A 13,231-nucleotide genomic window follows, 5' to 3' on the forward strand; every position below is an offset into this window, starting at 1 on the left:
TTTGCTCTATGTGGTCCGACCCCACATACGATACGGGTGTGGCATGCAGCCAATCGATATCTAGGTTGGGAAGGCAAATTGATGTTGGCTACACCCCTGTTGAATTCAGAGAAATTAGGGAGCCTGTGGAAAACCAAGGGGTTTGATAAGTGGGACCTCATCGGGATTACTCAGAAAAAGGATGTTTGGGGAGGAGACACAGTACACACTTTCGAGGCACTTCAAGAGCAGTATCGTTTACATGATAACGAACACTTCCGATATCGGCAGGTGAGACATGCTCTCCTTGCTCACATACCTAGGGGCACGGTGCTCCCAGAGGCCTCGCCTCTTGAGGACCGTGTGCTAGATGGGTACATTCCTGAGATAACGATTTCTTTGATGTATAGGAAGCTGGTAAACAACATGGAGAGCCCGCTGGAGCGAGTTAGAGCACAATGGTGCGCAGACGGTCTAGAACTAGACGATGAAGATTGGGTGGAGGCAGCCTCCTCCCCGAAAGTAGTGGCGATTCAGATGCGGCTCCGGCTGGTGCAACTGAAGATTTTGCATAGGTCATACATAACTGGACCCAGGTTGGTGCGAATGGGGCGAGGGGAGAGTGGGGAGTACACAAGAGAATGTGGAGAATCTGGCACCTTCATACACATTCTTTGGCACTGTGTGGACATTTTGGACAAAGATACATGACGAATTAAAAGAGGTGCTGGGTGAGGAGATCCGCCCAGAGGCCCGTAGATGCCTATTGAATGTATGGGAACCCACATATTTGAACATGTATCGGAAACAATGGGTGACGCTGGCTTATATGGTAGCTAAACGAAACATAGCTCAGCTTTGGGGTGCAAGTCAGCCGCCCCGAGTCTCTACATGGGCCGAAGACCTGGACTGGTGCATGTTTAGGGAGAAATCAGTATACTAGCCAGGGGTTGCCCGGAGAAGTGGGGAAGATTTGGGGGGCGTGGAATGGTCATCGAGGAGAGATTTGTGAGCCACCGCTCCCAGGTCGGGAACTGGAGGCGCAGGAATCCCTATGATCCAGGTTGAAACATTGATCTTGGGAATATGACTTTGTCCGTAAGGACCCATGGGAGGAAATGTACTGTATCACCTGATGCTTATTTTTGGTTTATTTGTGTTTGATTTTTTGTTGTTTGTTAATAAAAAGAGTAAAAAAAAAGATAACTTTAAAATGATATAAAATTTATATTACATAACAAAGCAGTATAAAATATATACCTATTCCCATAGTTAACATTTTTTCTAAATTATATTAAAATAACATTTGATAATAAGTTACTAAAACTAATGTGTTTCAATTAATTAAATATGCAAAATAATAAATAAGTACACAAAGTTCAAACTAAACAAAATTAAAACAAAACAAACTATAATTTCAAAAATACTTTTACATTGAACACCCAAAAAATGCTTCTTAAAGAGGTACAGAAATAATATGAAAAAAGATAATAACCCAGCACAATCAAGAATCAAATCCCAATGCAAGAGTAATTGTAGAAAACAACACATTGGGCTGTGTAAGCATCAAATATACTATTTTTACTCATGTCTAACACACATTGGGAAATGGGCACATATTAGAGCGTGGGTACTCACATACATTTCCTGGGGGCCACAAAGTTTGGTCTCTGATGGAGGGTCGCATTGATGCCCGCAGGGTGGCAGTTGGGGTTGAGGAGGATTGGCAGTAAGGTGGGTGTAGGGGAAGTGAATCACACACGTCTAGTGTCTGAATAGTACACTGAAAAATGAAAATCCCCTTAGCTGAACTGTGTGATCCTAGCCAATTATTTTATTTCACTTTCCCTCCTTTGTCATTATTATGTGAAGATCATGAAATACATGACTTCAGGATGTGTGCTGTAAAAAACCTTCTCCTGTGTATGATTTATTAAACCATAATATTGTTCATGTATAATATAAACCTAGACTACCCAAAAACTATTTACATTGTTTTTTGATTTTTTTTTTATTGTTAACAAAAAAAAACATCACAGATTTCCAGGTATTACAATCAAAATAGCATTATAGTCAGTGGCGCGGTGCATACAGTTCAGTATTGTTATGTAAAATCATTTCTGGTCAGAGATCACTAGTATGTTAAGGTTCTAATTCTTCTAGCGATAACTGTGGTCAAATGCCATGGTAGCGTCTAAGGATACCACCACTGCATCTTCCATTATGGTGTCCACCCTTCCCATCACACAGTGCACTCTCTGTAGATTTGGGGACGTGTTACTTGACAGCATGAATCCGGAGTTGTCGGGATGGAACAGCTCAGGGATAACCTGGACCAACCGGGTGGCTAGTAATTTAGCAATTATTTTGGCATCTGCATTCAGCACTGATATGGGTTGATACGATGTGCAACTATTTTTGGGTTTCCCGTCCCGTGTATCACTACCAGGGTGGCTATTCTTTGGTCTTGTGGAAGGAATTCCTTCTCAAGATTCCCCACAAACATTGCCCTTAGATGAGGGGCTGTTTTATCTGGACGTAGTTTATAGAGCTCTATCGGAAGGCCATTAGGGCTCATCACCTTTCCCGTTGGCATAGAACGAATGGCCTGAGCTATTTTGTCTGTGCGACGTCACCCTCCAGCAAAACATTCCCCTCTTCTGCTAATACGGGCATACGAATTTCTGCCAGTGAATCTCTAGTTTCCGCCTCTTGCCTGGTGGTCCTAGATGCATAAAGTTGTTCGTAATATCTAGCAAATTCATCCACAATGTCCTGCGGGTCCATGAGGTATTTCCCAGTATCTGTCCATAGCTCTGTGACCAGTCGGCTCGCAAATTCCCTCTTCTCCAACTAAACCAGTAGCTTTTCCGCTTTGTCCCCTAGCTCGTACACGCTCCCAACTCATGGCTAATCATTGTTTTGGCCACCTCTCTCGCCTCATTTCTATATTCCTCTTTTGTCAGAATAAGAATGTGTGTCTTGTCTTGCTCCGTGGATGTGGTGAGTCCCTCTTCTAATTTCAATATGTCCTCTTCTAATCGGAGTAGTCTAGTATGTTTCTCCTTTTTTCCCCCCGAGATCTGGGAGATCACATGTCCCCTAATTACTGTTTTAATAGCTTCCCAAAGGATCTGAGCCGATTCAACCGACCCTTCGTTCTCATTAAAATAATGTTCTATTTACTGAACTGCAAAACACAGAAGATGATGGACGGAATGTTGCACAATGGCAAAACATTCACCCCCAGTCAAAGATCTGGGTTTAATCCATCATTATTTTGCTCACCAAGCCACCCCAGTTCAGACATGGCCATATGCAAATCAGTCTTGACCCTGGGCCTCATGGTAACAGTCCAGACCGAACTGCCAAGCCATGTCTTCCCTTGACCGGAATCAAGCATCCTAGGACCGGTGTCTGGCTATCAACCGTCTTCAGCCAGGATAGCTTGACTCCAGTGGTGTAGTGAGCACGGGACCCACATCTGGGCATACCCTTCCCACATAGGGAAAACAGCAAAACACACAAGATGATGGACGGAATGTTGCACAATGGCAGAACATTCACCCCCAGTCACAGATCTGGGTTTAATCCATTGTTGTTTTGCTCACCAAGCCACCCCAGTTCAGACATGGCCATATGCAAATCAGTCTTGACCCTGTGCCTCATGGGAACAGTCCAGACCGAACTGCCAAGCCATGTCTTCCCTGGACCGGAATAAAGCATCCTAGGACCGGTTTCTGGCTATCAGCCGTCTTCAGCCAGGATAGCTTGACTCCAGTGGTGTAGTGAGCACGAGACCCACGTCTGGGCATACCCTTCCCACATAGGGTGAACAGCAAAACACACAAGATGATGGACGGAATGTTGCACAATGGCAAAACATTCACCCCAGTCACAGATCTGTGTTTAATCCATCGTTATTTTGCTCACCAAGCCACCCCAGTTCAGACATGGCCATATGCAAATCAGTCTTGACCCTGTGCCTCATGGGAACAGTCCATACCGAACTGCCAAGCCATGTCTTCCCTGGACTGGAATCAAGCATCCTAGGATCGGTTTCTGGCTATCAGCTGTCTTCAGCCAGGATAGCTTGACTTAAGCATGGGCGAATTTTGCAAATCTGGCGTTCGCGAATTTTGTGAATTTGCGAACTCGCAATCCGCAAAATCCGCGAATTGTCGCAAATTTGCGGCTTTTTTTTTGTGTTCGCAAGGATTTCTGCCCGTTCGCGAGAGTTTTGTACCAGTTCGCATTTGCGAACTTACATGTCGGCTCGCAACGGTTGGGATTATGTTGTTTCTACGTCTGGTTCATCATCACAGGTTCCCAGCACCCTCTGTTTCACCCCTGCCACCCTCTGTTTCACCCATGCCACCCTCTTGTACATCAATGCCACCCTCTGGTTCATCATCACTGTAGATTATGGGGGGGGAAAGCAAGCACACCTGCCCTGCTTCAACTGACATGAATTGATTTGGGGTTAATTTATTAATGTGTCACTGTTTTAAAATTCCAGTCTGGCACCTGCTTCCTTATCTGTAATTTGCTTTCTGTTGCAGTGCAATTTTTTTTTCCAGGACCTTTGTGGCCTACTTGTAGCTATTTTATGAGCCTGCTGTGAGGGTCAGAGCAGGGTCATACAATTGTTGCAACTAGCAACTGAACTCTGGAGGGGCCCCAGTCAGGAAGCACTACAGGGAATGGTTACTAATGATGAGTTTGAACTTTTGCACCTGCTGAATGCTTTCACTTTTGCAAAACTCGTTTTTCTGCAGAACAGCATTACAGCAACTGTAATGCCCCAAACAAGCTTACTTGTGAAAGTTGATTTCTAATCCAAAAGTGATCCAAAGACAGTCAAAAGGCCTCAATTCCAAAAAAGTGCAGGCAAATGTCAATCTGAGGAGTTATTCTGATAAAAATCATCATTTTCAGAAGGTCTATGCTGCTTGCTAGTAGATTTCTTGTGCAGAATTGCAATTTTTGAAATTTCGCGAGTGCGAGATTGTTGCTGCCCGCCGCACCTACATGTTCGCAATTGCGAACTTACACCGCACGCCGCAAAATTGTATTACCAAGAAAAAAAATCCGCTGCGTGCGAATTTGCGGATTTTCGGTAATTCGCGAACCTTCGCGGATTGCGAATTTACCGAAAATCCGCAAAATCCGCGAGCGGAACGGATTTTCCGCCCATGCTTAGCTTGACTGCAGTGGTGTAGTGAGCACGGGACCCACATCTGGGCATACCCTTCCCACATTGGGTGAACAGCAAAACACACAAGATGATGGACAGAATGTTGCACAATGGCAAAACATTCACCCCCAGTCACAGATCTGGGTTTAATCCATCGTTATTTTGCTCACCAAGCCACCCCAGTTCAAACACGGCCATTTGCAAATCAGTCTTGACCCTGTGCCTCATGGGAACAGTCCAGACCGAACTGCCAAGCCATGTCTTCCTTGGACTGGAATCGAGCATCCTAGGACCGGTTTCTGGCTATCAGCCGTCTTCAGCCAGGATAGCTTGACTCCAGTGGTGTAGTGAGCACGGGACCCACGTCTGGGCATACCCTTCCCACATAGGGTGAACAGCAAAACACACAAGATGATGGACGGAATGTTGCACAAAGGCAAAACATTCACCCCCAGTCACAGATCTGGGTTTAATCCATCGTTATTTTGCTCACCAAGCCACCCTAGTTCAGACATGGCCATATTCAAATCAGTCTTGACCCTGTGCCTTATGGGAACAGTCCAGACCGAACTTCCAAGCATTTCCTCCATGGACCGGAATCAGGCATCCTAGGACCGGTTTCTGGCTATCAGCCATCTTCAGCCAGGATAGCTTGACTCCAGTGGTGTAGTGAGCATGGGACCTATTTCCTGAACTATCTTCAATTTAATTGTAGGGTTTCGGAGATGCAGGGGGTTCATTGGAGCCACTCTGGTACAGGTACCCCTCGCAAACTCCATTTGCATCCATACTGGGGAGTGGTCTGATATTCCTCTCGCTAAGTGCCTAATCTCCTTAACATTCTCCACTTGCGCCGCTGGGGTGAGGACATAATCTATTCAGGAGAGGTTATTGTGGGGCCCAGAGTAAAATGTATATTCAGTCTCTGTGGGATGATGCACTCTCAATGCATCCACCAATCCCATGACATCCAGGAAATGTGGGAGTTGTAGCTGTGATGAAGTTATATCTCTGGGGGGATAGGGATCTAATGTCCCCGAAACAACAGAGTTAAAGTCCCTCCTAATCACAATTCTCCCACTGGGAAACACTAGCAACACTCTCCCCAGGTCTCTGAATGTGACTTCCTGTAATCCCGGTGGTAAGTACAGTGACAATTGTCAGCGGCTCGCCTTCCCATAGGCCTGACAGCGCTACATATCTCCCGAAGTTAACAGTGTAAACCTGGTCTATTGTCACTGGAAGGCGCGTTTTTTCAGTATACCCACTCCCCTTGAGCCCATTGTGAACCCAGAGTGTGCCACTAATTGATAGCCCCTTCTAGCTAAGACCTTACACATGTTTTCTATTAGGTGTGTCTCTTGGAGTAAAACCACCTACGGGGCATGTTGTTTAAAAAATTGCACTATGATTCCTCTTTTAAGTTTATCCCGCAATCCATTTACATTCCAGGATAATAGCTTAAGTCGTTTCTCACTTGTGATGCCAATGATGATACTCAATATTCGCTACTGGAGGAATTCCCAGCCGTCTCCCCATTACACTAGCAGTTAACCAAGAGAACTGGCCATCAGTGATTATGCTCGCTGCACCAGCTTCCCACCCACTGTACTTCCCATGACTAGAATCGCTGTATCTGAATCTGTGACAAAGTAAAAACATCACAATAACAAAACCCTGAATACCCTCTCCCTGTGACCATCCCTGCTCCCCCGCACTCCGGGCTTGAAACTGGCCATATTCTCAATAGTGCAGAGTGCCTGTCGCCCTAACTATGAAACTAACTAGAAAGTTGGGGTTGTTGACTACTTCCGCCGAACGGACTATGCTCCGCCACTATGTGCCCCCAATTAACAGCATTTAAACATTTATCATATACAAACATAATCACTTACCACATAAAATGTTCATTTAGCCTGCTCGATGTATCCTCTTGATGCTTCCGCTGCAGGGAGAAGGAATTTTGCTCAGACGTTCTTAGTCGACAGTTCTTTTTCTGGTAAGACGCTTTACGTGGAGGTTTGATTGTCTCCATATCACTGTGCCTCATGGGAACAGTCCACACCGAACTGCCAAGCCATATCTTCCCTGGACTGGAATCAATCATCCTAGGACCTGTTTCTGGCTATCAGCCATCTTCAGCCAGGATAGCTTGACTCCAGTGGTGTAGTGAGCACGGGACCCACGTCTGGGCATACCCTTCCCACATAGGGTGATCAACAAAACACACAAGATGATGGATGGAATGTTGCACAATGGCAAAACATTCACCCCCAGTCACAGATCTGGGTTTAATCCATCGTTATTTTGCTCACCAAGCCACCCCAGTTCAGACATGGCCATATGCATATCAGTCTTGACCCTGTGCCTCATGGGAACAGTCCAGACCGAACTGCCAATCCATGTCTTCCCCGGACCGGAATCAGACATCCTAGGACCGGTTTCTGGCTATCAGCCGTCTTCAGCCAGGATAGCTTGACTCCAGTGATGTAGTGAGCACGGGACCCAAGTCTGGGTATACCCTTCCAACATAGGGTGAACAGCAAAACACCCAAGATGATGGACGGAATGTTTCACAATGGCAAAACATTCACCCCCAGTCACAGATCTGGGTTTAATCCATCGTTATTTTGCTCACCAAGCCACCCCAGTTCAGACATGGCCATATGCAAATCAGTCTTGACCCTGTGCCTCATGGGAACAGTCCAGACCTAACTGCCAAGCCATGTATTCCCTGGACCGGAATCAAGCATCCTAGGACCGGTTTATGGCTATCAGCCGTCTTCAGCCAGGATAGCTTGACTCCAGTGGTGTAGTGAGCACGGGACCCACGTCTGGGCATACCCTTCCCACATAGGGTGAACAACAAAACACACAAGATGATTGACGGACTGTTGCACAATGGCAAAACATTCACCCCCAGTCACAGCTCTGGGTTTAATCCATCGTTATTTTGCTCACCAAGCCACCCCAGTTCAGACATGGCCATATGCAAATCAGTCTTGACCCTGTGCCTCATGGGAACAGTCCAGACCGAACTGTCAAGCCATGTCTTCCCTGAACCAGAATCGAGCATCCTAGGACAGGTTTCTGGCTATCAGCCGTCTTCAGCCAGGATAGCTTGACTCCAGTGGTGTAGTGAGCACTGGACCCACGTCTGGGCATACCCTTCCCACATAGGGTGAACAGCAAAACACACAAGATGATGGACGGAATGTTGCACAAAGGCAAAACATTCACCCCCAGTCATAGATCTGGGTTTAATCCATCATTATTTTGCTCACCAAGCCACCCCAGTTCAGACATGGTCATATGCAAATCAGTCTTGCCCTGTGCTTATGGGAACAGCCCAGACCGAACGTCCAAGCATTTCCTTCCTGGACCGGAATCAGGCATCCTAGGACCGGTTTCTGGCTATCAGCCATCTTCAGCCAGGATAGCTTGACTCCAGTGGTGTAGTGAGCACGGGACCTATTTCCTGAACTATCTTCAATTTAATTGTAGGGTTTCGGAGATGCAGGGGGTTCATTGGAGCCACTCTGGTACAGGTACCCCTCGCAAACTCCATTTGCATCCATACTGGGGAGTGGTCTGATATTCCTCTCGCTAAGTGCCTAATCTCCTTAACATTCTCCACTTGCGCCGCTGGGGTGAGGACATAATCTATTCAGGAGAGGTGATTGTGGAGCCCAGAGTGAAATGTATATTCAGGCTCTGTGGGATGATGCACTCTCAATGCATCCACCAATCCCATGACATCCAGGAAATGTGGGAGTTGTAGCTGTGATGCAGTTATATCTCTGGGGGGATAGGGATCTAATGTCCCCGAAACAACAGAGTTAAAGTCCCTCCTAATCACAATTCTCCCACTGGGAAACACTAGCAACACTCTCCCCAGGTCTCTGAATGTGACTTCCTGTACTCCCGGTGGTAAGTACAGTGACAATTGTCAGCGGCTCGCCTTCCCATAGGCCTGACACCGCTACATATCTCCCGAATTTAACAGTGTAAACCTGCTCTATTGTCACTGGAAGGTGCGTTTTTTCAGTATACCCACTCCCCTTGAGCCCATTGTGAACCCAGAGTGTGCCACTAATTGATAGCCCCTTCTAGCTAAGACCTTACACATGTTTTCTATTAGGTGTGTCTCTTGGAGTAAAACCACCTACGGGGCATGTTGTTTAAAAAATTGCACTATGATTCCTCTTTTAAGTTTATCCCGCAATCCATTTACATTCCAGGATAATAGCTTAAGTCGTTTCTCACTTGTGATGCCAATGATGATACTCAATATTCGCTACTTTAGGAATTCCCAGCCGTCTCCCCATTACACTAGCAGTTAACCAAGAGAACTGGCCATCAGTGGTTATGCTCGCTGCACCAGCTTCCCACCCACTGTACTTCTCATGACTAGAATTGCTGTATCTGAATCTGTGACAAAGTAAAAACATCACAATAACAAAACCCTGAATACTCTCTCCCTGTGACCATCCCTGCTCCCCCGCACTCCGGGCTTGAAACTGCCCATATTCTCAATAGTGCAGAGTGCCTGTCGCCCTAACTATGAAACTAACTAGAAAGTTGGGGTTGTTGACTACTTCCGCCCAACGGACTATGCTCCGCCACTATGTGCCTCCAATTAACAGCATTTAAACATTTATCATATACAAACATAATCACTTACCACATAAAATGTCCATTTAGCCTGCTCGATGTATCCTCTTGATGCTTCCGCTGCAGGGAGAAGAAATTTCGCCCGCCACGTTCTTAGTCGACAGTTCTTTTTCTGGTAAGAAGCTTTACGTGGAGGTTTGATTGTCTCCATATCACTGTACATTGTAATCTTTTGCCGGTCTTTCACCATTCTTGCACCGTTTCCGGAGAATCAAAGAACCAATTTTTGGCATCTGCCTCAACTCTCAGCTTTGCAGGAAATAACATTGTGTATCAAATACCTTTGTCACTTAGCAATTCTTCCACGCACATTCTGGGATTTCTACAGGGATTCCTTTCCCCTGGGACTTCTCACTCCCACTGCGTCATGCTCCAATGCACCTTATGTATGCCACCTCACTGCAGCTTCAGGACTTTTTGCTGCTTGGCCCGTTCTCGGTAGGGTGACCAACTGGCATGGGTCAGAATTCAGGACAGGGAGTGTAAAAATTCAGGACAAAGGGTCAAAATTCAGGACAAAATTCAGGACGGAGGGTCAAAATTCAGGACAAAAATTCGGGACGAAAATTCGTGACAAATGGCAAGTTTTAGTGACACTACAAATTAGGTTGTGCAGTAGTATGTAAGTAAATAGACAACAAAAGTAAATACAAGTCAAAATACGTTTATATTAGGTTAAAAAAGTAGTACAGAACACTTAGCAAAATTTGGCCACGGAAATAACAGATTTTTGACACACGTAATATTAGTTTTGGTGCTAGTGTTTGAAATTATATTTTTTCTCTGAACTAGCACACTTCAGAAGTTCTTTGTTCTTAAGAGCCAATTGATAAAAGTCAGCACACGAATGCTTCATGTTCGCCTGGATCTGCAATTCTGCCTTAACAAGATCCACATCACACCTATTTCGTGTGCCAGTCCAGGTGAACTTCAGCTGAGAAAAAATCCTTTCAGTGGGTGCATTACTGCCTGGCAAGCTAAGTATTAATGATATTATTTTTTTTATGTTAGGGACATCACACGGCAACTTTGATAGAACATTCAGCCATTTCTGCGCACATGGCAAGTCTGTGCCTGCCACAGCCCGCATAGCGGGAACAATTACACTGTACTCGTTAAATAAATGTTGCAGTTCCAAATGCTTGGTCAAGTGAACTGCATCGGCAGCTTTGCAGAGCTGCTGGAAAGTGAGAGGTTCTCTTAAGCAGCATGGTTCTATTGCTGCCAAATAATGGCTCTCTGAAAAATCAAACCATTTTTCCAAGTACTTTAAGGAGCGCTCCAAAAATGTCAAAAAATCGCCCTTCATGCTTGCGCTCAACTCTGAATCATGGGACACTAAATAGCTGTGAACTTGGAAACCAAAGAACAGATTCTCCACTCTGTCCTTCAAGTTGTTCCTTAATATTTTGAAGATGCCTGGTACTTCTGGGACACTCAGCTTATCCTTCTCCAGCTGCAGGATACAAGTGTTAAAAATTACCAAAATGTTGTGCACAAAAAAAAGATAAACCTCGCCTTGTGACATAGTGGCCTCCCCACTTTCAAGTCCTAGAAAATCCCATATTGCTCTGGGTGTTTTTTCGGGACCAAGGCAAAGGAAATAAGATTTTAGTGCTTCCCAGCACTTCAACAGTCGCGCAATGGCTGGGAACAACGTGAGCCACCGTGTTGGGACATGCCGACACAAAGGCTGCGACTCTAGGTCCACAAAAGCGAAAAACTCTTTCAACTCCGCTGTCCGCTTTGCGGAAGAAGAGAAATGGCTGTAGACTTTTAGAACAAAAGATTCTACATCCATTAAAAGTCCATTAATAGCATGTTTAGCACAGTTATGTAGGATATGGGCAGAACAGTTTGCAGGCAGAATGTCTCCATTTGCTCCCTTCAAGAGCTGGAACACAGAATGATGTCGTCCATAGTTGACACTTGCATTGTCCCCACAGTATGCAGCGACGTGCTCCATTTTCAAACCATGGTTGTGTAATTTTGTGGTGATCTGCTGTGCAATAGCTGTAGCAGTCTCTGCTGCATCCTCGTAGAAATCCAGCAGAGTGTAGGCCACACCGGAGGTGAAATTAAAGTGCTGCAACAAAAGTGGGTAGAGTTTAATGTTACCTTTGTTTGAGGCATCACTGCGAACAGAAAAATACACATCTTTTAAGTCTTCTTGTGCTTGCTGCAACGATAGAGGTGCAAGCACATTCACAGTGATGCTTGATGCCTTGGTGCGGCCACAGGATTCTTTCATCGCAATGGAGGAGTCTGGATACATTATTTTGCTTAGCTTGATTCCACAATCCAGGGAGCGGTAGGAGATGTGATGCTTCACAGCATGGTACACCTGAGTCACCTCAGCAGCTGTGACCTAAAATGTAAGAAAAGAATACACAGAGGTATAAGTACACAAATAAAATCTCCATTGGTGAAGAAAACAGTAGCCAGAATGGCATTTAGAACTGCAAATTTAAACTAAAGTGTCAGCTGGTAACCCAAAAGCAATTATGATGTGCTCTTAATATAAACAGAATGAGAAACACGCGGGAAAAGCAAACGGACTTGGTAAACACTGCTGCACATTTAAAGAAAGTACCAGAAAATTGTTAGATGGATCGCCTATTCAGCTTGGGAGTCTTAAGAGTGTGGCAAAGCAAGAAAAGTGTACATGAATTACATAAAACCTATGTCACATTATGAAGTATGCAATGACTTACTTTGGATATTTCTGGCTGGAAGCTTGGTTGCAGGTAAGATGAAATTGAGGCCATCTTCGCCCTGCCTGAGGCATTTTTCTTATGTTGTGATCCTGCCTCATGGGTTTTGATATCACGCTCTCCTCCATGGGCAATGGCAAAGTCTTTATTGCAGAGGTTGCACCTGGCCTTGTACACATCTTCTGACACCTTGTGGATGTTGCGGTGTGAAAGTTCCCATTCTGGCCTGTACTTCACAAAGAGCTTTTTTACTCGTTTCTTGGGTGGCTCTTGCATGGAGTTTGCCTGCGATGTAGAGGTTGCATCCGAATATTGCTCGCTCTCCGATGTGAAGAATTCCTCTGCAGCACCTTCGATGGACTCAAAATCTGACATTGTATTTTTTACCTTTAGGTACTCTGTAAAATACCCAACACATTTGCTTGTATATTCATACTGTATTCAATGAAGAAAATAAAACATAACCGGTGCTTACTTTCCCCTCACTCACTGGACTGCCCCCTCACCAATCCTGGCCATAGTGGAATAGAAGGACTTCTATGAAGCCCAATAAGTCTTAGAGGCTCCGTCTAACCAGGCCCAGTGTTAAGTTGAAAGCTCAAGTGAAAACACCATGCATTAGGGTAAACTATATAAAAGGGTGCCCTTACATTTGGCATGACCTACC

At 45.2% G+C, this 13,231-nt stretch overlaps 1 protein-coding gene across 1 annotated transcript; it reads right to left on the reverse strand.

Annotated features, from left to right (window-relative positions):
- Positions 1 to 10,542: 10,542 nt before the first annotated feature.
- On the reverse strand, positions 10,543 to 12,950 carry LOC147679949 (uncharacterized). The gene is made up of 2 exons (XM_086944770.1): positions 12,565 to 12,950; positions 10,543 to 12,218 (listed from the first exon to the last, which is right to left on the reverse strand). Exons 1-2 carry the CDS (start codon positions 12,937 to 12,939, stop codon positions 10,608 to 10,610), a joined length of 1,986 nt encoding a protein of 661 aa, XP_086800896.1. The 5' UTR covers positions 12,940 to 12,950; the 3' UTR covers positions 10,543 to 10,607.
- Positions 12,951 to 13,231: the final 281 nt, after the last annotated feature.

The sequence above is a fragment of the Lissotriton vulgaris genome, chromosome 11 (genome assembly GCF_964263255.1).
Source record: "Lissotriton vulgaris chromosome 11, aLisVul1.2, whole genome shotgun sequence".
Lineage (NCBI taxonomy): Eukaryota > Metazoa > Chordata > Amphibia > Caudata > Salamandridae > Lissotriton > Lissotriton vulgaris.

Excerpts from the sequence above, each read along its gene's own strand:
- LOC147679949 (XM_086944770.1), bottom strand. The coding sequence starts at position 12,939 with ATGTCAGATTTTGAGTCCATCGAAGGTGCTGCAGAGGAATTCTTCACA. Across the intron at positions 12,219-12,564 it reads TCCAGCCAGAAATATCCAAA|GTCACAGCTGCTGAGGTGAC; the intron begins GTAAGTCATTGC and ends CTTACATTTTAG.